The sequence below is a fragment of the Aquila chrysaetos genome, chromosome 19 (genome assembly GCF_900496995.4).
Source record: "Aquila chrysaetos chrysaetos chromosome 19, bAquChr1.4, whole genome shotgun sequence".
In the NCBI taxonomy this organism is placed as follows: domain Eukaryota; kingdom Metazoa; phylum Chordata; class Aves; order Accipitriformes; family Accipitridae; genus Aquila; species Aquila chrysaetos.
In genome coordinates this window covers 19,743,234-19,765,147 of record NC_044022.1, presented here as the reverse complement: position 1 = coordinate 19,765,147, position 21,914 = coordinate 19,743,234, and the positions used below count along the sequence as shown (strand labels likewise).

The 21,914-nt window shown below is 43.9% G+C and overlaps 1 protein-coding gene across 3 annotated transcripts in view; it reads right to left on the bottom strand.

Annotated features, from left to right (window-relative positions):
• Positions 1 to 21,914, bottom strand: part of ME3 (malic enzyme 3) — a 128,474-nt gene that overhangs the window by 50,968 nt on the left and 55,592 nt on the right. For 2 of the 3 annotated variants that reach the window (XM_030043106.2, XM_030043107.2), the window contains exons 2-3: positions 8,768 to 8,901; positions 7,067 to 7,216 (exon numbers count right to left, since the gene is read on the bottom strand). In XM_030043106.2, coding sequence (XP_029898966.1) covers positions 7,067 to 7,216; positions 8,768 to 8,901 — 284 coding nt within the window. Of the gene's footprint in view, positions 1 to 7,066; positions 7,217 to 8,767; positions 8,902 to 17,026; positions 17,082 to 21,914 lie in introns of those variants that run through there. The other variant, XM_041118556.1, reaches the window with a different exon arrangement.

The window sequence follows — 21,914 nt, the reverse complement described above, 5'->3', positions numbered from 1 at the left end:
CCGGGACAATAATCCAAACCCCAGTCTTCCCACTCACTTTTGGTCTCCACTGTTTTATAGAAAAGGGAGTGCAGACAATTCTGTGGTTAGGGACAAGTCTATGGAATTTACACCTTTGTTCTAATTTCCATTTGGTTTGGGTTTAAAGTGTCTAGAAATGGCAGGTAACTTTCTCTCCTGCTGCTCAGACTGCGCAATACCATTAAAAAAAAGTGCCTCAGCAGAGCCAGATCTCTTGACAAGACAATTCTGTAGATTGACTGGTGTTTCACTTGCTCATTTTTCATCAGAGACAGATCATAATTCTGTCAGACTTAATTTTCGCACCATCTGCATCCTGTTAGCTTTCATTCTCCAGGTTCAGCCTCAGCCCAACATGTTTTGCATTGTTCTGCAATCAGTCCTCAAGGATAGTTACGTCTCCAGAAAAGAAGAGTGAACTTAAGCAAGTTTTTTCTGTCCCCATAGCTTGCCTCCAATGGTGACGCACCAACCTGTTCCAGTCCTGCTCTCAGGGGATGCCAAAAGGTTTTGCAGAGCAGCTGATGACTTTATATTTTCAAATACCAGTATGCTTATGAATTTCCCAGTGTCTCGACAGACTGTGGTCTTATGCCACTGTAATAAACTATCCCTCACTATCACAGAAGAGATAAAACCCTGATTCCATGCCCTGAGGTAAGTTCTCTCTCTGCTTTCTCTTTGTGAAAAAGTATAAAGTCGCTTTCCAAAGGTACTGTCACAATTAAAAAAGATCCTCCAGCTTCAAAAATACCTTTTAAATAGCATTGCACATGTTCAGTCCTGTGCTGCATAAGGACACCCATGATATTCATTATGTACATTTTACATTGAAAAAAAGAAAAAGCAAAAAAAGGAAAAAAGATCACAATACTACTATGCACTTTTCTTCGTAAAGGACTTTGTATCTTCACTCTAAAGCAAAAAAGGACTCTCAACCACAGTCTGAAAGCTTTTAGGTCTGGTAGAAGCATTTCCGAAGATAACGGTGATGCTTTCTGTTAATGGGATCAAAGAACAAAGATTCCTCCTTCACTCCGTCTTTTAGCATCTCAAAAAGTTGCAAGCCCTGCTCTGTTACATTTCATTCCCTCCTCCTACCAAATTTCTGACAAGGATAAAGGATCCCCAGGCTTTGAAAAGCAAGCACTTCCAAGGCCCATGTTCCTTGGTACCTAGGGTAACCTGTCCTTTGCCTGAAGCTACAATTATGTTATCACTGCTGCTGAACATAAGCAAACCTGCTCTCCCCATGCTTTGAGCAGCTTGCTCCTGCTTCTGCACATCCCTTTCATCACATCAGCACAATTCCTGTTGCAGCTGGCAGTGAAAACTGACTATCTGGATTACTGCTAGTCTGGCCCAAAAGAGACTTGGATCTACCCAGATTTATTCCTGAACCAGATCATTGCACAGCTGCACGGACATCTGTGGAGGCACAGGGGTGGTGGGCGGGAGAAGTAAATAACCAGGGATGGATTGCAGGAGGCAGACTGCAAAGCTGTGTATGTGCAGCCAGAGGATCTGAAGCTGTACAACTCTGCAAGAAATGTCCCTTAAGTCTGGGTCATCCCTGATCATCTGGAATTACACCTATACGTGAAACAAGTCTTGTCACCTTGGGACACTATTTCCAGACATATCCTTTGGCCTTGACAACCTGCATACATCTGAGTCCCCTCACAACCATTCCAGAACTTGTGAAACCAAACACAGCAGCAGATTTTTGTAACAAAACTGCAACCGCAAGACCCTGAGACACAAAATGAGGAGGAGCATAGCCTGAGAAGCCCCCAAGAAGTGAGCGCATTTGCCTACCCTAGTCTTGTACTCCTTCCGTTACTGGCCACTGCTGCAGACAGGATCCATGGCTAGGAAGACTTCTCTTTGGACATGGTTGCTCTTCTCTTGTGCTTATTTAACGTGGTCTGATCACAGAAGAGAGATTTTGACAGGGTGCTTAATCATAAGTGTGACAGAGGTGCTATTGCTTGGTACTTCAACCTGTACTTACATAATACACAATAATTTATATTTTTTATTTCAAAAATTCAAAATATAATATGATACTGTACTTTGGCCTGAAGATTTTAATACTTATTGCATGACTTTGAATAAACGAATATTGGTAACTCAGCAGGGAGCTGCCTGGAAAACAAGATAGGAAAAATGTGATTCAACATAGACACCTTCCAGCAAAAACTTCAGAGCTCTTAGGGGACAGTGCCAGAATATCATCTTAATAATTTGATGGTTCCACCTCTCTTCCAGTTGTTCTAAACCCCCGAGTCTTCATCACATAGGAAAAAGTTGGAGGCCACATTAAAAAAATAAGGCTGCTTGAAGAAATTAAAGTGACTCCTGAAGAGAAAGGCAGTAGGAGTTTGGGGAAGGCAGACAGGAACCTGCTGGGGCATCAGGAACTCTGCCTGGCCCACCAGAAGAAGTGGAGAGACTATGGGCATCATAGATAAGCATGCCAAGAGTCGGATGTTTGCAAGTGGTTTTTTCCTAGTAGCTCTTTTCTACTGGTAAACAGAGAAAGCCTGTATTTTTAGACTGCTGGCTGGGTAGCTTTTCGAAAGGAAGGAATAGCAGGTGTCTGACCCCATTTGGAGCAGATAAATCTGCTGGCAGAGAGGATGCAGGAGCCCTGACCTGGAATGAGAACTCCAGACACTAGCCCAGTAAAAGTGCAAGTAAAAGGTCCACCCTCAATAGTTTATATATAGAGACCAGGAAAGGTAAAAGAGGCATTGAGCCCTGCAATTATGACAGCAGTATCTGGCAAACAAAATCTGCAGCCATGCGAACACTGATAAATGTATTCTGATGAGAGAAGCCCTGCTGGACCTCATAGGACTATTTTCAGATGCTCTTGTACAAGAGTTGCTTTGTAAGCAAGTTACTTGTGCCTTAATCTTTCCAGGCTCAACTTTCAAATATAAAGCCAAGCACTAATGGGGCTGAGAAATATCTCAGCACAGGGAATAAGTTTATTGTGTCCACAGGTCACTAATTGCTGCTGCTGTGGCTGCAGAAAGACTGCATAATATTCTGTAGATTTCCCTCCTCACCACAAGCTGTGCTATGGGGACACGGACAGTGGGACTGAGCGCACCCTCAGCAAGTTTGCTGATGACACCAAGCTGTGTGGTGCTGGAGGGAAGGGATGCCATCCAGAGGGACCTGGACAGGCTTGAGAGGTGGGCCCGTGCCAACCTCACGAAGTTCAATGAGGCCAAGTGCGAGGTCCTGCACATGGGTTGGGGCAATCCCAAGCACAAATACAGGCTGGGCGATGAGTGGATTGAGAGCAGCCCTGAGGAGAAGGACTTGGGGGTAGTAGTGGATGAAAAACTGAATATGAGCTGGCAACGTGTGCTCACAGCCCAGAAAGTCAACTGTATCCTGGGCTGCATCAAAAGCAGTGTGACCAGCAGGTCGAGGGAGGGGATTCTGCCCCTGTACTCTGCTCTGATGAGACCCTCATCTGGAGTACTGTGTTCAGCTCTGGGGCCCCCAAATTAAGAAGGACATGGACCTGCACGAGCAGGTCCAGAGCAGGGCCATGAAGATGATCGGGGGCTGGAGCACCTCTCCCATGAAGACAGGCTGAGAGAGTTGGGGTTGTTCAGCCTGGAGAAGAGAAGGCTCCAGGGAGACCTTATAGCAGCCTTCCAGTACCTAAAGGGGGCCTACAGGAAAGATGGGGAGGGACTTTTTACAAGGGCATGTAATGACAGGATGAGGGGTAATGGATTTAAACTGAAAGAGTGTAGATTTAGATTAGATGTAAGGAAGAAGTTCTTCACTGTGAGGGTGGTGAGGCACTGGCACAGGTTGCCCAGAGAAGTTGTGGCTGCCCCATCCCTGGCAGTGTTCAAGGCCAGGTTGGATGGGGCTCTGAGCAACCTGGTCTAGTGGAAGATGAGGGTTGGAACTAGATGATCTTTAAGGTCCCTCCCAACCCAACCCATTCTATTCTATGATTCTACTGCATCCTGTATGTGCACATCCATCCATGTTGGAGCACCGTATGGTATTTTAAAACTGAGATATCTCATCTCTCCTGCCTGATCAACAGCATTAAATGTGACGGTTTGGATGAAAAGGTAATTGCTGCAGCAGACATTCAAACCAGCTCCCTGCTGCCCAAAGAGTCAGGCCGGGAGGTGCGGCACTCTGGAGGACAGGTTTAGAAAAACTTTGAATCACTGGAGAGATGACCCAAAACCAACAGGACAGAGTTCATAGCAGGACATATAGTGAGGAGAAATGCTAAGCACTATTATACAGTGGCACATATTTGGTGGGGTAATTGTGTCAAAGAAAAGATTCACAGGAAGATGACAAAATGAATTACAGTGACCGGACCACTCAGATAATGCCAAAAAAGGCAAGGGCACGCTGGGACGTGTTAGCAAAAGCTAAAATCTAACTGCTCCAGTCTCCCTGACACTGCCAGTCCTCCATGGCAAAGCTGTGCTTACTCTTCTGTGGTGCATTTCAGGAGAAATGTAGCCAAACAGGAGACTCCAGAGTAGGACAACTCAGACAGAACAACATGAACTACAGGCAAGAAAACCACCAGGCTGAACGTGATCCCAGTCTTCTACTGTGAAAAGGCTACTGTAGAGACGATGACATTGGCAAAGAACATTTAGGTTATGTACTAGTGGAAAAACACTTTCTACTTATATGAGAGTTAAATACTGGAATGGGCTACGTACAGCAGCTCTATTGCAGATTTAAAATAAAACATCATCAGTTAATGAACAGGATTATATGATAAGGCTTCCTGTGACAGCAGAGCAAAAATGAATGGCTTGGACATCCTCTCTAGCTCTAGGTGCCATGTTCTCCCTAAAACATCAGTGAAATATATTTACATAGGTGTCATTTTGCTTTAAAAACCTTCCAATACAAATAAAATTAGGTTAAAAGAATCAGCTTTTCAGACTGCCAGTGCAGCTTAGGATAACAAACATGGGAAGCGCTAGAAATTCAAACTTAGATCTTAATTCCTGAACTCCCCAAATCTGCACGTCCCAATGATTTTAGCAGAAAGTGTTGGCATCCTATGCTGAACTAAGTGTCTTGCAGGCCAGCTCCTGATGTACATAATATGCTCCAGGAGAGAAAATATATACTGCAGGACAATAAGAGTCAGATTGACAAAAAAAGCACATATGAATGCTTCTCATTTTAATCTCATCACTTTACATGATATAATAGCTCTCTTCTTTTTGCAATAAAACCACTCTTTTGCTAAAACAACCTTGATTAAAACCAAATCTGAGGCCAGGCTGAAATTCACTCTACATCTTCAGGGAAACAAACTCCCCGCCATAGGAAATTCAGTGTACTAAGGGCATGATAGTTTGCCCTTCCCTGTGGAAGCCACGGGCTGGAATCCAGAACAGCTCCAAGCCCAAGTTCAGCAGCAAAACTGTCAGACTATGAGAACAGATGTTCTTACCACAGTGGTAAAATACTATGGGTTTAAAACATGAGAACGAAGTGAGTTCAGGAAGGGGAATTCTCCAACAGCAACAACTGCAGAAAGAGTCCAGTATATGGAAAGACATCCCTGATTTCCTGAGGATAACATCAGGGATGGAAAATAAAAGAAGTAAAGCTCCCAAATATTGTTTTAACTTCTTGCAAGGTAAAGGCAGACTAAAGGCAAAGACACAGTGGCTGTACAGCAGGAATTGTTGCTGTGAATTTTGATTAGCTGAGAACCAACAGCGTGCTCTTCCCTGCCTGACAATGCTCACAATTCAACACCTGGAGACAGAGTCTGGGCTCTCTTATCTCTGCTACCTTTTACTCTTGCCCAGAAGAAGTAAGTGTCCCCTTGTACAAAGAGCAATTCCTTCTCTGGTTTCTTCATACACACTGAGGAGGAGGAAGGGATATGGTCAAGGCTTGACTAGATGAATGACTTCACCACAGCCCAGCAGATCCAGAAGTTGGGTATCAGGGAACAGAACACAATTACCTGGGCTAGACACAAACCAAAAAGCAATTCTGAGGAGTAGCTCATGTGAAGGAATACAGTGGCTTTAGTAGAAATTTTGATGACAAGCAGGATGCAAGTGTGTTTGCCAAGATAACCTTATTCATAATATGTTATTCATTATCTGTCTACACAGCCCTTACATCTTCGAGGTCTGCCTCAGCGTCCCCCTGTGACCTTGAGTCAGCTAGTAGAATTTGCCTCAGTTTCCCCACATACCACATTACTCTCAGCTGAAACTGCAGTCAAACCTCATGCTTTTGAAATGCTTTTAAAATGGTATTATTCCATTCCTTTACTTTGCATATTCCTACAGCAAAAACTAAAATGTTTATCTGTCCACTGGTACACTTCAAGGACAAAAAAATAAAAAGCTTGCAAAGAAAACTGAACCTTACCATTGAATTTTCAGGCAAGGACTAAAATGTATTTCAGAATGCTAATGAGGTCTTTATCTAAACATTAATCATTAAAAAGAATTACACAGAACAGGGCCTTCCAACACAGTACAGAGTGTCTAATGTTGCATGAATTTACACAGTAAGTGTTCTGAGCAGCGAGGAAGGCACTGGTGCAGAGCATCATCTCCTATGAAAATGTTTCTTGTGGGGTGGTTTGTGGAAGTGCATACAAAAGTTCAAAATGAGCACAATGTATCCAAAATCCAACAATTACTCAAACACCAGCACCGCAGAAGGCACTCAGTGCTCCTGAGACAGCAGATGGGGAGGGGTGCACCCATAAGTTCAGAGAGCTGTTTGGAGCTAAGCTGCACAGACTGTACAGTACTGTTTGAGAACAAAACCACTCTGTTCGCTGTTCATAGGAAGAAGGCAGAGCTATTCTCGACTCCCCAGCTCATCATGAAATGTACACACACGAAGCTGCTTGCTGGTCCATTTTTTGATGAAGGATCGAGTTTTAGATGTTTTGGGCCACCCACATAAAGATGGACTGTCGATACAAAAGAAACATTCACATAAAATTAAAAAAAGGGGCAAGAACAGCCGCTTCACTCACCGTGGTCTCCTGAAAGCCAAACCATACTGCTGACAAGCCAGGCCAACCGTTGGGGTGTAAACGATGGGCATGAATCTCTCAATGTCAGAGGTCAGCACTCGGTAAAAAAGCTTCTCATTCCTGTCTTGTAATGTCATAAGAACAATATACCTTAAAAGTAAAATAAAATAGATACATATCAGTATTCATGGTTGTTGGCAGTTTCATAAAAAGCAGTAGTTGGCTCACTCAGTACGTATTCAGTTCTCCCAAGCCCTGACACTCTTCAGTGCTACATCATGAGCAGATACTTGAAGCAAAATTTCCCAGAGGACCTGACTAGCTCCACCATCCTCACTGACAGCTCACGAAGACTCAGTAGGACTGGAAGTCAGATCCATGTATAACCTCAGAATTTCAGAACTTGCATTAAAAACAAGTGCAGTGAATGGAAAAGGTCAAAAGTAGACTTCAGGGCTACCTGGGACAGAGCGGGACACCATCTTTATTATAAAAATTTATTATGCAATCTAGAAGATGAAATATGCATATATGCAAATGTTAATATGCACATTTCAAAGCACTGTCTTTCCTGAAATATTTCCACAAAACCTCTCTCTCCATTATCCTGCATTCTCAATCACTTAATCACTAAAACCAGAAGGATAGCTAAATTCCATCTTTGAAAAAAAAAAGACAAACACATTAATTTAGAAAATGAAATGTTAAATCAACTTTGTATTCTTAGTGTTGTCCAGACTTACACATGCATCACTGGGTTTATATGACCACTTAGTGACTTACAATACGTTACATTTCTCCCAAAGATTTTTCCTCCTTGAAAATGCTTCATCGGCTAAGATAGAATTTTTCAAATTGAAGCCAGAAAAATGAAAACCTCAGAAAAATAAAGAGAGATTGCAAATTATTTTCTGTCTGAGAAATTTGTATGAACATAACGACAAACTCCCTTTTGTGTTCAGCACCCAAGCAGTGTGGCTTCAAAAAGGCATCACACACTGCCAACAATATATAATTTGCAAGACCGACACAGGCATCTGTGACACAGAAAAGCCAATGGAATTGCTCTACAGGGGAAGAATCCTGCTGCTTCAGTCCCCAGATCAATGGCAGCTGAGAAAGATGGAAATGCAAACCCTACCGTCCATCACAACAGGCGTCAAGCACCATCTTCCATCAATAACCCTGATGAACAATACTGGATGCAATGGAAGCTCAGGAACAGAAAGATTAGTCAATACACATCATTGCTTCTGCTTTTTTATTTTTTTCCTACCAGTTGGCAGGTTCTTTCTGTTCTTCTATCCGGTATTTTATAGTGAATGAGCATCCAGATAGGTACATGCAAGTACATGTGTTCACTCTACCTGCAGTGCTCTGGGGCAGGGACTGCCTTTTCGTTCTGTACTTGTACCCAAAGTACAGTGAATTGCTAGGCTAATACCAGAGCTCTCAAGCAATGAGGTGGTAGGAAAAAGCAGTACCAGTGCTATTCTGGGACTGGGATGGCATGTAACATAGGTGAAGGCAGACAGGCCAGAATAAACACTCCTGCTGCTGGAGAGTAGGGACAGCTGGAAAAAAGTGACTCTGAGGGAAACCTGTGTGCCTCGAAGCAGGATCTTCAAGTCTTCCTGGGAGCTTTAAAGAAATGAAAATTAAAGGGGGAGGGAAGGAGGAGATAAGATGCTTTTGACATACTTGTCTAGATCATTAGATTTGTTCTCATAGTTTTTCATCACACGGAGGACTTGAACGTCTTGGCTCAAAAAGCAAGGAGGAAGGAGGCCATGAATTCCCAGCTGCAGCCTCTCTTCAAGTGTAAAAGCCATTCCCTGGGAAAAAAAGAGGAAGGCATGTTCAAATGGCACACTATGCACTACCAGACAGGATATCCAAGAGGAAAGCAAGCAACAGCATGCAGCCCCCAAGGGCCTGGAGGCAGCCCTCCCCTGCATGGACCGTGGGGCTCGGACCACCCAGACCCTACAGCTTCTGGATTACCAGTCCCAGCATCAGCAGGGCTTTGATGATCCACATTCTTTTGCCGTGTCAATTTGGTTGGTCTCTACAGTGTGTACAACTTTATAGTGTATACATTCCTAGGGTTTCTTTCACTTTATGCTCTTCTTATAATACTTAATTAGCTCACGCCTACTAGTTTCAATGGCCTTCCTGAAAGCCCAGCTCTCACAATCCTTTACAAATCACATGACAGGTTTAGAATCATAGAATCACAGAATCGTTTAGGTTGGAAAAGACCTTTAAGATCATTGAGTCCAACTGTAAACCTAAACCCGACAAGTCCACCACTAAATCGTGTCCCTAAGCACCACATCTTCATGTCTTTTCAATACCTCCAGGGGTGGTGACTCACCACTTCCCTGGGCAGCCTGTTCCAATGCTTGATAAACCTTTCAGTGAAGAAATTTTTCTTAATATCCAATCTAAACCTCTCCTGGCGCAACTTGAGTCCATTTCCTCTTGTCCTATCGCTTGTTACTTGGGAGAAGAGACCGACCCCCACCTCGCTCCAACCTCCTTTCAGGCAGTTGTAGAGAGCGATAAGGTCTCCCCTCAGCCTCCTTTTCTCCAGGCTGAACAACCCCAGTTCCCTCAGCCGCTCCTCATCAGACTTGTGCTCCAGACCCTTCACCAGCTTCGTTGCCCTTCTCTGGACACGCTCCAGCACCTCAAGGTCTTTCTTGTAGTGAGGGGCCCAAACCTGAACACAGCACTCGAGGTGCGGCCTCACCAGTGCCCAGTACAGGGGGACGATCACTGCCCTGCTCCTGCTGGCCACGCTATTTCTGATACAAGCAAGGATGCTACTGGCCTTCTTGGCCACGTGGGCACACTGCCGGCTCATATTCAGCCGGCTGTTGACCAACACCCCCAGGTGTTGTTGCCTTTTCCACCAGGCAGCTTTCCAGCCACTCTTCCCCAAGCCTGTAGCGCTGCATGGGGTTGTTGTGACCCAAGTGCAGGACCCGGCACTGAGCCTTGTTGAACCTCATACAACTGGCCTCGGCCCATCGATCCAGCCTGTCCACATCCCTCTGTAGAGCCTTCCTACCCTCGAGCAGATCAACACTCCCGCCCAACTTGGTGTCATCTGCAAACTTACTGAGGGTGCGCTCGATCCCCTCATCCAGATCATTGATAAAGATATTAAACAGAACTGGCCCCAGTGCTGAGCCCTGGGGAACACCACTTGTGACCAGCTGCCAACTGGATTTAACTCCATTCACCACCACTCTTCGGGCCCAGCCATCCAGCCAGTTTTTTACCCAGTGAAGAGTACACCTGTCCAAGCCATGAGCAGCCAGTTTCTCCAGGAGAATGCTGTGGGAAATGGTGTCAAAGGCTTTACTAAAGTCCAGGCAGACAACAACCACAGCCTTTCCCTCATCCACTAAGCAGGTCACCTTGTCATAGAAGGAGATCAGGTTAGTCAAGCAGGACCTGCCTTTCAGAAACCCATGCTGACTGGGCCTGATCACCTGGTTGTCCTGTGCATGCTGTGTGATGGCACTCAAGATGATCTGCTCCATAACCTTCCCCAGCACTGAGGTCAGACTGACAGGCCTGCAGTTCCCCAGATCCTCTTTACTGCCCTTCCTGTAGATGGGCGTCACATTTGCTAACCTCCAGTTAGCAAAGATTCAGATTTGGATACTGAATAGTATACCCAACTCATCAACTTCAGTTACCTTCTAGTTTTCCACCAGACACAATGTATATTAATGGCATATTAGCAGAGCAGAAGACAGACAGGACATGTAGGACGCTTCGTCAGTGCTAACCCTTTATTTTTATTCAAGGAGCACATAGAGTGCCACAAGTCTTTTTAAGCAGCTGACACTGGCCTACAGCTTAAGCTGGAATGCTAGATTGCGTGGGATAACCCTGCCCTTACAGGACAATTTCATCCTTCCTAGGCAGAAGCCTGAGCGTGTCCCCCTCCCGTGCACGCAGGGGCTGATGCTCCAGACGACCAGCAGTGCCCTGTGCTGGACTCACCCTGATGAACAGCAATGGTAAACGCATTCTGCAGTCTGGGAAGAAGATTATAAAAGGTCTTAGTCCTTAATTATAGGGATTTCTGCTATGCTGATAGCAGATTAGACAGCAGGATAGAAGGAAACATTTTCAGGAGCGTCTAAGGAGCTTAAATCCTAATGAAAACTTCACCCATAACTAACGAACTGATTCATATCTTGATGAACAGCTGGAAGTAAAATATTCAAAATCAGTAATTATTGGACTACGTCTACTCAAGCACACAGACAAATGCTTGAAAAAATCTTAATGAGCAGCTTTATGACTACATAGCTGTTAAACTGCTGTTTTCTTCCATGGATTTAGTATTTCTCTATGACAAATAACTGTTATTATTGTTGCACAAGAAAAACTGAGGACATATCTCGATGAACTTGGTTTTGGCAGCCTTCCCTCGCCTCCTATTGCTTGTTCCTGTCCCCGTGCCATCCCAATGGTTGTGCCAGCACGAGCATGTGTGCAGTCACATGGTTAATCAGTGAAAGGAAGTACCTGGATTAAAAATAACCAGGTCATTTGAGCTCAGAGCAGCTCCCCTGGCTGATCATACACTATAGATGGCTCTACAGACATTGGTAAACCTGGGCACAGCCACTGGGGACGTACAGCAGTGGGAATGGACCGCTGGAAGAGCCGCTCACTTGTAAGTGGTGTAGGTGCTGGTGAAAATGTTTCTCAAACTATCAGCAATGCCAAGTAACCTGTGACAGTATAGAGGAAAGGACTGAAACTGATTCAGCTTTTTGCTAGACCCATGCTTTGTACATAGTGTGACACTTCTTTTATTAGTAAATCGTGCACTAGCGCAAATTAAAAAAAAAAAAAAGTCTTCATATATTTCAGAAAAGATATTCAGCCTCTGGGACATCTGAGAAGAACACAATCTTTTTCCCACAAGCATTTTCATAGTTTTTTTCTGCTCTGTATCAGGATAGAGCCAATTATTTTCAAAATCTTTGATGTAAGAACACGACAGAGAGAAATCATCCCTCTTCCAGCCAGCAGACGAGAAGTCAGCAGTTGCCCAGGAGGCAGGAGGTCAAGATTTTGCTGTCAAACCCAGAAATGGCATCAGGGTCTCTGCGGTCACTGTTGACTGTTGTACCCAGGACATGGCTGGTTCTGCTGAAGTGCCTGACATTTCTGACCCAAATTTCCTTCCTGGACCTGAGAAGCCTTCCCCGAAATGAGTTTCATAGCAGAACTGGTACATTCCCACAAGACAAAGTTTGAGTTTTTGTGAGTCATCATTTCTGAATTTAAAAAAACCCAACATATTCTCATCAGAAAACTTGCAACCATCTGTATACTCCAGACTGGTGACTTCTGAAATACTAGACTAAGACCAATACTGGACACGAGCTCTACATCACTATTTGGCTTTACACTGACAATATTGTATCACGGCAGGGAAAATATAGCTACTATGAATGTCAAAGTTTATCTGCAATGAATGGAAAAAAAAAAAGATAAAATTTCAAACCACTTACTTCCTGCAACCTTTGAACATGGAGGATAGATAATGGGAGACAGAAATATTTCGCAGTAAATACTCCACTTGCTTGTCTAGAGAGAGTCACATCACAGGTTGGGTGATCAGGGTCACAGACCTGATCCCTGTTCATCCCCTGGAACAGAACTGAAGCTCAGCAAAAAAAGTAAAATAGTGGCGTATACTCTTCTAAAAGACCCAGGGGCAGTGTGAGAGCTGTGATGGAATTAGAGCTGCCATGAAGGTGAAGCACTTGTATCTGGGCACTCGCCCTTCAGTTCCGCTGGGTTTTTTTCTCCTTTTGGGGGAGAACTCACCAGGCTGAAAAGTGTTCAGCAGTGTGCTGGGAAACCTCTTGAAGTGGTATTGGGAATTAATGTAATAATGAATAAGACTGAATAGGGTCAAAAGGGAGCATGGGGTTGTAGAGCGGTTTGTCTGTTTAACTTGGGCTGGGAGGGACATTCGTGCATGCCTTGGGCACAACTCTGCTCAGCGCTTAATTGCTGGCTAGTTTTTAGGTCCACATAGTGCCAGGAGTCCGGTCTCTGGTGCCAAATCACTGTTTCAAGGCACAGCAAATGCAAGACTCTGAACTCTAATTTTAAGCAATTTGGAGATCTATGTGCATGAAAACATGTCTTTGGATTGCAAGAGCAGATTAAACTGTTCAAACACAACCACAGTTTTGCTGTTAACAGTCCAAGGGTAAGCATGGTCATACTAATATACATCTCTAGCTCACTGCACTTTTGTATTTATTGCATCTGAATGAGCTCTACCAGTATAACCATCTTCATACTGGAGCAATTGCAACCATGCGTGATGAGGAAGTCCCTGCCTTCACAACCAGTTAAATCTCCAAAACACTTTCAAGTACAGAGCTGGTCCATCATACAGTGGCTCTATAGCAGGGTCGGGAGCAGAGCAGAAATTGCCTGCCCTGACTTTGAAGGCTGCTTTCTGAAGTTTCTCGGAAGGTCTAGGAGTAGGACCCCGGGTGAAGTGGTTATATTCACTGAAACAGCACAGCGTGAAATGAATTTGGAAACACATTCTGCCCCAGATCAAAAGCTGGAATTCACTGAGGTATTGCTATGTTTAAGATTAAAGCTTTTAGGGTTGGATTTTTTTTTTTTAGGACTGCCTGAAAGCCATATTGTACCACTCTTTTTCTGGTCTTGAAAGGTCTAATGATTAGATGGTGCGCCACAGCCCTGCAGAGCTAAAGCCAGGTGCTCCGATTCATTTTTAAATGTGTGGGAAATGAGTTGTCATGGAGAGGGCAGATGCTATGTCACTACCCAAAAACAAAGGCAAAAACATCAGCTGCCCACAAGGCTTCACGCTACGTAGGGGCTAAGCAAGGGGGTTTGTGCTGAAAAAGGCTTGCTGCAAAGAACCCCAAATGCTTGTTTTCTTACTGCTGACAGCACCAAGTCTGTTATGCGGCAGCTCCCTCTTTGCAGCTCAAGCCCATGAAAGCCACTTATTTCAGAAACTGAACGGTGAAGCCAAGTCACAGATAACGATTAGTTTTATCACCGCCTGCACTCTCCAGCAGTGAGAAGGGGGTATTTCACTCAGGGATGAATACAAGCAGGAGGGATGCAAGCATGGCTTAGCCTTATAATTTACTCATTATAGATCATAATTCTGCAGGTGGGAACAAAGACACAAAATGGTAGTTCCTAGGGTATCAGAAAACTGTTGTTAAGGCAATGGGGGCTTAATCAAGGGCTGAATTAGGCCTTACCTAGTGCAGAACATGCAGAGTCCACTGTGGCTCAGACCATCTCCAGCTGCTCAGCACCTTTTTGGAGCAGAGTCTTGGCTTACTGCATCTTTCCATATGCCTGTGCTCTAGAGCGCAACTAGCAGCTACAGCACAGGGCGGGCTGTGGGGTGGCTTGCATGGCCAGACCAAGGGGTTTATGCAGTTTGTACAGTCCCAGGCCATTGCCCTCCGTGATGGTGACACTCAAGCTGTGGTTCTCAGCCTGCCTGCTGGGACCACAGTCCCTAATCTATGCAATTGAAAGCTGGCCTGGCAGTCTCTGAGCTGAGTAAACAGGGACCAGGGAACATCTCCCAACCACTTTCAAACAGTCTCTGGAACGGGGAACTTCCTAGTCTGGTAAGAGCAGAGTGTTGGAGGGGAACATGGGGAAAATGGAGACACACAGGGATCACCACTGCAGGCTGCAAGAGCAGGCACAGCTAATCCGCTTCTCCTTTATGATTAGTATGTTAACAGCCATGCTAGGGAAGTCCTAATAGTGAGGGAACTTAATAAGCTTACTCTGTACAGATTTTTCCTGTAATGTGTTTTCCATAGATATTTGCACCTGTCCAATTTTACAGCTGGGATGTACTTGGACTATCTGCAAGCAAAAGTTCCTGCCGTAAGGGGTCAGCGCCAGAAGCTAAACTAATCCCCACTGACACCGCATGCAGGGGCTGGGGAGCAGAGAGCAATAGCAAAACCCATCAATTTTCTACACTGTGAAAGATTTTTCTACAAAGGTCAGATCCTACTGCGGTGTCCTCATCTCTGGCTGACTTGATAACCCTCTTCACAGTGCTCTTTCTCAGCTACTTGAGCTTCTCTTGCTGCTGTGGATGGACTGCCACGGGCCCTGTCTTGCACTGCATCCCACCCTGGAAAAGCTGTACTGAAAATATTATTTGTATAAAAAGAGTGACGGAGGCACATCAGAGGGCTAATACTTCATTTTCTCATTTAAATATCTTCTTACTACCTTTAATTTGTATGTGTTTGTGCTCTTAAGCTTGGAAAAAACCCGAACCTTTTAGGATATGGGGAAGACATTGTTCAGTGTGTCTTCTCTGAAAGCTGGAAAGATTCCCCACTGTACCTTCTCAGCAGTTATTGCTGGGGAAACCTTTTGTTGACCATGATTTACAAACTCTTCTCACAACATCTATACCTCTTCCTGGGTTCAAAGTCACTAGCTAAAAAATCCCGAACTCTTGGCCATCCCCTCTGTTACAAAGTAATATAATCGTGGATTTCTAATCCTTTCATATCGTTCCTTTCTCTCCCACAGAGCCTGGGAATGCTAAAAAAACCTCCAAGACAAAGATAATTAAGCAACTAAACTTCATGTTTGTTTCAGTTCCTGGGGAACCATCTTTAATGAGGTCCACTAATTCAATTACAACTTGAGTTGTCCCTACTATTAATGAGTTTTTACCAGTAACTGTTTTGCTTTCTGCAAGTAACTTCCTTTCACTGGATTAAAGGGACATATTTCCATTATTATTCTCATTTTTACCTTGTCTTACAACTTTTGATTTACACCAATGTAAGAGTGAGCAGAACTGGAATATGACAAAGTCCCTGTGCCAGAATACTTACTGACCAGGGACCTGATCCTGCACAGTTTATCTCACAGAAGTAAATGCTTTCCTGATGAGGACATCCCTGATGGGCATGTGATGGGCAAGATGTGACAGGGTCAGCCAAGAAGAAGCAAAGCCATGCTGTTCCCACATGTTACAGGAGGTTTACCTCAATAAATAAAACTCATAAGTCAAATGTCTTCAGGGGTTTATTCCTTAATCCATAGGAGGAACTTCAGTGCAAAGCTCCTCAAGCCCTGCTCTGTGATTTCAGACTGCAGGGGTACAGCTCTATACCAAATTTAGTGGAGAACTCATTACTATTTCCCAGTTTGCCAGCCTCCAGGGTAGCAATTTTTCCTCCACAGAAAGAAAAACAACAAAAAAAAAGAAGAAATCCATATGCTAGAAATTATATGTGTTTTGTCTGCAAACAAGATTCTGATGCATTGAGAAAAACAGATTTTTTAAAACTGAGCTAGACAAACTTCCCCAAAGAGCAGCTGGTTTGGCAGGCTGGTTTTGTGAAGGATCTATGAACTTTTCAGATAGTTAAAAATAGCAGCATTGCCCTATTGATAGGAAAGGTGGAGATAGACAATTAATGCCAAGTAAGAGGTGACAAGATACAGCTGTTTTTTTAAGAAACTCAAATTTTGGGCCAAATTCAATACCTGCCCTCCTCCCATAAACACAGTATTAAGATCCTCATGGAGTTCTAGCCAAGCTAATGGGAATACTTCTTTGGCTTTAGTGAGAAATAGATTAGGCTGCTATTTCTTTTGACTTTGACTAGATTCACAAATGTCTTTACATGCATGAAGTGTTGAAATACAAGCTTCAGTGTATTTCAGTAAAGGAGTAAAATCACTGCATGGAGAATAGGACTGCCATGCTACAGAAAAACTTGGTGTAACAGGGAAAAAAATGAGAAATCTTGAGAAATTATTAGGAGCAATAGAGCAGCACAGAGTCCCAAACAAGGTGGGACACATGGTGCATGCATACACGCATACAGCAGAGTAAAAGACTGTTCCTACCTGGATGAGCTTAAAACATGAAGCATTCAGTGGTTGCCTCTTCATGGATAGCAAAATACTTGGTAGAAAAGGGAGGCCTGATGGAGCAAGCAGTAATGAGAACATCAGGTTTTGTGCTACAGCCAAGCCCATGGGCAGATTCCTGAGGCGAACCCCAAATTCTCAGCCCCCATTCAAAGATATCGCAAGTGATCTTGGCACATGGATCCCAGTGGATTGGCCTTTCTGACTCCCAAGAAAATGAAGACATCCTCGTGCCTCTTCTATGTGATTCCCAGCCCCCCTGCAAAATTCCACATCTGTTTTACACCCACCACTGTCACACCTTTTTATGCCAATTAGCAAGTGAAACGAGCTAGTCCAGAATAGAAATGAGAAGCTCTTAGTCCCCATGGCTATCTATCGCATCTGTGGGGGATGCTATTCTTTCATCTCATGGGGAGAGGGAACAGGGTATAATCAGTTACTGCAGGAGATTTGCCAAGCACAAACCCCAGTATTTCTGTCAAAGTATGGCAGTTTCTGTGATGCTGCAGGCACACATTTCTCCCACATATGATGTTTCTCCTAGACAGGAAGAATTCAGCATAAATTACAACACTTGCATTCCAAAGTCTATGAAAACCAGCCCTCATCCTCAATTCGAACAAGCAAGTACGTCTGAGAAGAAAGATCAAGGCAATTTTAAGGTTCAAATGTGATCCAAAACTTTAAGAAAATACAGTTTTAAAAGCCAGTTTTACAATGTCTGGGAACTTCTTCCATTGTACAGGCAGCTGGTCATGTGAATTGTGGTTGCATATAATTTGGGTTCAGTACTATAGAGAGCACTAACTTCCTTTTGAGGTTCCAGCAAATTACATAAAATGACTCTTGTGCACTTACTGCTCGCACGCAAACTGCATCATGCTGTGGGTTTGGAGGATAGGAGTCTCTCCGCAATTTGTATCTCATTTGCTATTGCCACTCCAGCAAATGAGGTTGCTCCAAATGTTAGTCGGAGCTGGATTACAGTTCATGGATGATTGCTGATGGCTCTATTTGGTTGAACACCACTGAAAAGCACTGCCTAAGCCATAGAACTAGCTGTTTCACAAGAAGATTGCTTGGATGGAAGCTTAATCTGAATGAAACCAAGAGTAGTTCTGTTACTGACTTTACCAGAGATGATTTCTCCACTGTACCATTCATATGTCCTTGTATGCTGCTTCTACCAAAGCTCTGTAGAAAGGAACCATCAGCAGCAGCTTCTTGAGCAGTACCAGATGCTCTCTGCTCATTCCCATCTAATCCAGGACAGGCAGGCTCGGCTTCTGAACCACAATATTGATAGCTGTTTAATGAGATGTAACATATGCCTGCCGCAGAGCACTACAGGTCATCTGAGATGCTTACAAACCATTCACATATCCCCTCAGCTAGAAGATTCTAGAAAAAGGCAATGTTTTCCTTTAAAAATTAGGAATATGAGACATAAAGAAGGCTCTAAATAAGAAATCTGTCATCTCAGTGAAAAAACACCACTAAGCTCTCCTCCAATTACACAACCACCACTTGAAGACAACTAAACATGCAGGTAAACAACAGAGCATCCCGCAGGAAATCTGTGTGAACCTCCATTTCCCATTTGAGTAATTTGCACTGCTTTTGTTTTTCCCTCACTGTTTCTGCAGTCCATCCACACTGCAAGGTCGTTGATGGACTTCAACCCAGGCAGCTTATGCTGGGGCTCAACAGAGAAACGGTAGCTAATCTGATGTGCACGGGGCCAAGGTACAGTCACCCACTGCAGTGCCCATTGGCACTGGAACGCACCAGCTGAGAGACATACAGCACTCTCCAGGGTGTCCAGCTTCCCTTTGGAAGGCAAAAGGAGATCTTCATGCTGTCCTCGTTTGGCAGCTCACCTTAGAGTTTAGCTGTGCTTTGCACCATGATGATATTTTTCTTCCCACTTCTCAGCCTTTCACAGATTCAGCCCTCTGACGGTCTTTTATTTTGTCTCCCAAGGCATTAAGATCTTGCTTCTCTCTCTTTACTCCAGCATTTCTACAACTGTATTTCACAAAACCCCTTTTTAGCACTGACAGGTAGCTACAGCTGTACGTATGCACGCATAATATATACATAGCACAAACGCATGTCCTTTTCCAATCCAGCCTCCAGCCAGCCCTAAGATGATCTCCGTGCTAACCTCAAGGGCTGTTGTTTTGCCAAGCACGTTTTGCTTAAATGCTGAGATCAGTCATCCAACTGTCCAAACTACTTTTAGCATCACCAGGAGAGCAGCTAGCCTACCGTGACTACCCTCTGAACCAGCCCCTTGTCCTCCTCCTTGTCTGAATATTTTACTTCAAACTCTTTCTTCCTTTTTAATGCAGAGTGGAAAAAGGAAGATGCATGAAGTGCTCACATACGTGCGATCTGACCTTTCGTGTCTACAGCTCTCATCACCTTTGCGTGCACTCTCCCTGCTATCTTGGTCTATTGTCAACTTGATTTGAGCTGTCTCTAAATTATATGCAGTTGAATGCACAGCACTTAGCATGCTTGGCCCCGATACTGGAGCATCTGGACTGCAATTTGTACAATAACACAAATACAAAATGATACATCCTTTCTATCAAACTTCCCCCCCAGGACGTCTAAATATTCTTCCAATGATATAGTCCTTTTATTTTCCACTTTCTTTGCTCCTCAAAATTTCAGCTGTATTTTTTCCATATGGTCTCAGTAGAACTATATCCAAATATTCCAGGTGACAAAATACCACTAATTTCATACAAGTGCTTTAATTTTTATCACTTTCTTGAGATTGAGCTTAACCACTTCCAGTTTCAAAAGCACCCGCTACACTAGAAAGATATTTACACTAAACTATAAATCAAATAACTAATAAAGTTCCCTAGATTTTTCCAAAAAAGTTCAAAAATGAAAACTCCCATCCTCCTCTTCCAACTGTTTTTAATCAAGGGCAGTATGAAACAAGTTATCCAAGTTCAGAATGGAAAAAAAAAAAAAAAAGTACAATTGCTCTGAGATTAAATTTAAAGATTAAAACCCTTTTGATTCCCTGAGCTGTTTGACAAACATTTCTGTGGAACAGGAACTGCAGCAAGATGTTATAAAATATTTACGTCAGTTTGCAACATGCGTGACCACAGGTTGGTCAAGACAGCTGAACTGTTCATTATGAGTAGGAAGCTGTAAATCACCCCTTTGGCAAACCTTCAAATGAGTTTAGAAAAAAACTGGTTCTGTTCTTGATCCCATTAGATGCTATAACTTAAAATGCAAATAATATTGCTCTTGGCACGGCTGCTGCATGTTCACCTCGGCACAATTACTCCAGCCTCTCCTAGCTTAGACGAGTATCGTCCGAGGCCAATGCAGCAGCTTCCTTCCTCCAACAGAACATCCATTCTTCTGTAACTGAAACACTTCGGCTAAATGACGCAAAGATGAAGTATGACTGCACTAAGGGTAACAAACAGAGTCCACGCTCCTTGAATACACAAGCACTATCCCAAAATAATTTGCTACGTCGATGATCAGGAGAAGGCAATGGCTAAAGCATTGATTTTACTTATGCACCTCTGTTTGTTAGGAGACCCCAGCTGATGCATCAAACCATCAAACCTGCTATTCAAAGTTGGGTTTCAACTTAATACCTGCCTTGCTGGAAGAGCATGGGTGCAGTGGGGGTAGCACTGGAGGCAGAGCCAGCCAGAGTCTGCAAAGCCTGGGAAGGTTGAAGTGACTTTCACTTACAACCTGCTGAGAAAGACCTGCATGGAGGACAACAGGAAGGCCACTGATTTTGCTTGCTTCCAAACCAGCTGATGACACTGGGCACATCTTTGGGAGTAGATCCCTCAAACTCAGATTTCAGTCCAGGGTTTTGATTCTCCTCTGCCTGGCACCACAGTCATGCAGCGACATCAGAGTAAAGCAAATGTAAAATGATTTTGAACTTCCTCAGTGTTTGAAATAACCAAAGCCCTGGACATTCAGAGCTGAAAAGCTAGATGGAGACCTTTTTGTGACCTTTCCAACTATAAAGGGTGCTTATAAGAAAGATGGGGACAGACTTTTTAGTAGGGCCTGCTGCCAATAGGACAAGGGGAAATGGCTTTAAACTGAAAGAGTGTAGATTTAGATTAGCTGTAAGGAAGTAGTTCTTTACTGTGAGGGTGGTGAGGCACTGGAACAGGTTGCCCAGAGAAGTTGTCGATGCCCCATCCCTGGCAGTGTTCAAGGCCAGGTTGGATGGGGCTTTGAGCAACCTGGTCTAGTGGAAGGTGTCCCTGCCCATGGCAGGGAAGTTGGAACTAGATGATCTTTAAAGGTACCTTTCAAGCCAACCCATCCCATGAGTCTACTTTTGGAGGAAAACAAGGCTACACTTCAGTATGATTTTGTCAGTTCTCAATGACTATATGATATTTTATCAGGCACAACCACCTTCCTCCTGGGGCTGAAACTCACATGTAAGAAGTTATCACAATATCCATAAAATCTGAGTAAGGGAGCACTCACTTCTAAGGTTGCTGGGTTACCATTGTGTTTGGTACTGAACAAAACTAAAAAGTCACACTCTGCTTTATTATCCTTTACAATAAAAACATGGTTGTCAGAGTACATGTCTTTTGGGTGTTTAAAAAAGCTTTGTCTTCTGTTCCATCAGTACGTAGAAGTGCTGACTTTGTCAGGTCAGTCGTTAACCAACATCATTTACTTTCTGGCTGCGTCTCTGCCTTGCTGCCACACGACAGCATCCTTTCCCAACCCAGGAGAAGAGGTCAGCAGTTTTGACTGACTGATCCATAATTGATGTTGATGAACTAAAGGATGCTCTCAGAGGGAAGGCGTGAAGCTGAAAGGCACC